Raw genomic sequence first — 2,075 nt, 5'->3', positions numbered from 1 at the left:
AGCTTTAATGTTATGCAGAGGCAAATATTGTTACTGCCCTACAGCTTTACTTACTTTGCAGATTCAGATCAATAACACAAAATACGACCAACAAATAGATTAATATTGATTATTATTGGTTCAATTAAGATACTTCTTTAATGATTCACAAACTACCTGACTACAGTATCTGCAGTGATTAAAATCAGCTCCACCTTTACCAGCTGCAACATTAGAATGATGGAAATAGATCAATAATTATAATCCAATAATATATATTGTATACTATTATTATTATAGGTCACCCTCCATAATGAGTACTGAGTACATTTTGATGCTCATGCTTTTCATCCTTCTTGAATGCTGGACTTTTCTGGTGTCACTGCTTTTACTTCAGTAGAAGATCTGAGTTCTTCCTCCACCACTGGTGCCGTTAGATAAAAGGACGGATCAGTCTTTGTGCATCGTTTTGACTTGTTGGTCTTGATCTGTTTGGACAGACAAACAAATGTGTACTGCAGCTTCTCTCTGTTTTCCACTGTGAAATCTGTCTTCAGCTCATTAAGCTTTAAAAACAAAAACATGACGTCAAAAGGATTGTCAGGTTTAATATCTAAAGCTGGGTCACCTCAGTTGATCCTTGGACTGGCAGAATAAATATGGGAAAAGTGACTTTCACTGAAGTGCCCTGGAGGAAGGACCTCCATGTGCTTCAGTGGAGCCGGTGGTCCTGAAGAAGACGTCCTCAGTGAAGCTCTGCAGAATGAATTAGGTTAAAAAGAAAGGCGATGCAGTGTTTGTACTTCTGTTGCCTTTCAACAGATTTCTGTCACTTCGAAAGAATAAATTTCCATGACACTTTCCGTGACAGATGAGTCAGAGCCAGAGAACATCTGATTAGATTTATGGTTTCCACCATTAAAACTCTTGTTTTTTTTTTTTATCTGTAACCATGACTCCATGTTAGAGACTCGCTTCCCCATCAACCCAACAACCTGTGTAAAATAGAACTGACAGGGATGTTGTTTTTGGGTGTAACAACCAGCTGCAGGTTTGTTGAGTGTCGACTCGGTCCGACAGCCTTTTTCTCCGCAGATTAATGTTTGAAGTTAAAGTATTGAGCTGTTTTCTTCTGATAAAGGCTTTTTTTTTTTACATTGTGTTGTGTGTTTCCTGCAGCTCTCTGCCTGAGCTGCTGGAGAAGAAGAGGCTGATCGACCTGCACACCAACGTCGCCACGGCCGTGCTCGACCACATCAAGGTACAAAACATTCGCTGTTTAAACTGTGTTTGTACAAAAGTTCATCCGAATACATTTTTACGTTTTTAGTGTTTGAGTGTTTTGTGATCCAGTTCTGGCTGTTTTTCTCAAAGTTTTCAAGTCAAATACTTGAATTTTTGGTTTATGTAAATAAACACACCGACACAAACATGCAGTAACCATTACACAACAGAGACAGTCTGAATAGTTTATCCTGTGTACAGTTGACCCAGAACATAAAGACAGCAGAGACTTTTCTCAGGTGATGTGTGTATTGTAATGGTACTATTTTATGCAGTTAAGTGCAAGCATACGGAAGTGATGTCAACACAGGTAGTGATGCGCAGAAAGAGGCTGGGGGGATTATTATTACGCTGCAGAAGTAGTTCATGTACAGTTCAGTGAGTCTCAGTCCGGTGTTATGTTATGAGTCAAGTCAACAAAGATAGACACTGGGTCCTCACAATATTTCTACATAACACTACAATGTGTATATCTGTGATGAAAACTATGTCAGTCATTCATCTGAAAACATGGGGGGGGGTTTCCAGTCCAGTTAAGATCAACCTGTGATGTACTGTAGCTTATGGATGCCCAAAACATTCAGCTTCATGCTCAATGTTTTTACCACGTCATGTTGCTATAAATGTTAAAGCTCCTCCAGTGTAAAGGTGTGTGTCCATGTGTAGTGTGATTATAGATCAGCTCTAGCTTCTATATTAATACTGTGAAAGTATCAAAGCCTCAGTCCACAGAGAAATGCACACAGCCTGTATTCAGAAACTGAGCCTTAAAACCAGCCGTCAGGACTTCTGGAACTTTGTGATGTCACAAC

General features: G+C 39.5%; 1 protein-coding gene across 1 annotated transcript in view; it reads left to right on the top strand.

Moving 5' to 3' along the window:
- LOC111653732 (sec1 family domain-containing protein 1) overlaps window positions 1–1,240 on the top strand; it is a gene marked incomplete at its 3' end in the record, with an annotated part of 13,908 nt that extends 12,668 nt beyond the window's left edge. Inside the window, exon 14 of the mRNA XM_087173495.1 lies at window positions 1,159–1,240. Within this exon, the coding sequence (XP_087029621.1) occupies window positions 1,159–1,240 (82 nt within the window). The remainder of the gene's footprint in view (window positions 1–1,158) is intronic.
- Between the last annotated feature and the right edge of the window lie 835 nt (window positions 1,241–2,075).

This window comes from Seriola lalandi, unplaced genomic scaffold (genome assembly GCF_002814215.2).
Source record: "Seriola lalandi dorsalis isolate HSWRI2012SDOR001 ecotype SW California unplaced genomic scaffold, Sedor1 jcf7180002054242, whole genome shotgun sequence".
Classification (NCBI taxonomy): domain Eukaryota; kingdom Metazoa; phylum Chordata; class Actinopteri; order Carangiformes; family Carangidae; genus Seriola; species Seriola lalandi.
The sequence above is the reverse complement of the archived record's forward strand: the minus strand, read 5'-3'. Positions and strand labels throughout refer to the sequence as shown.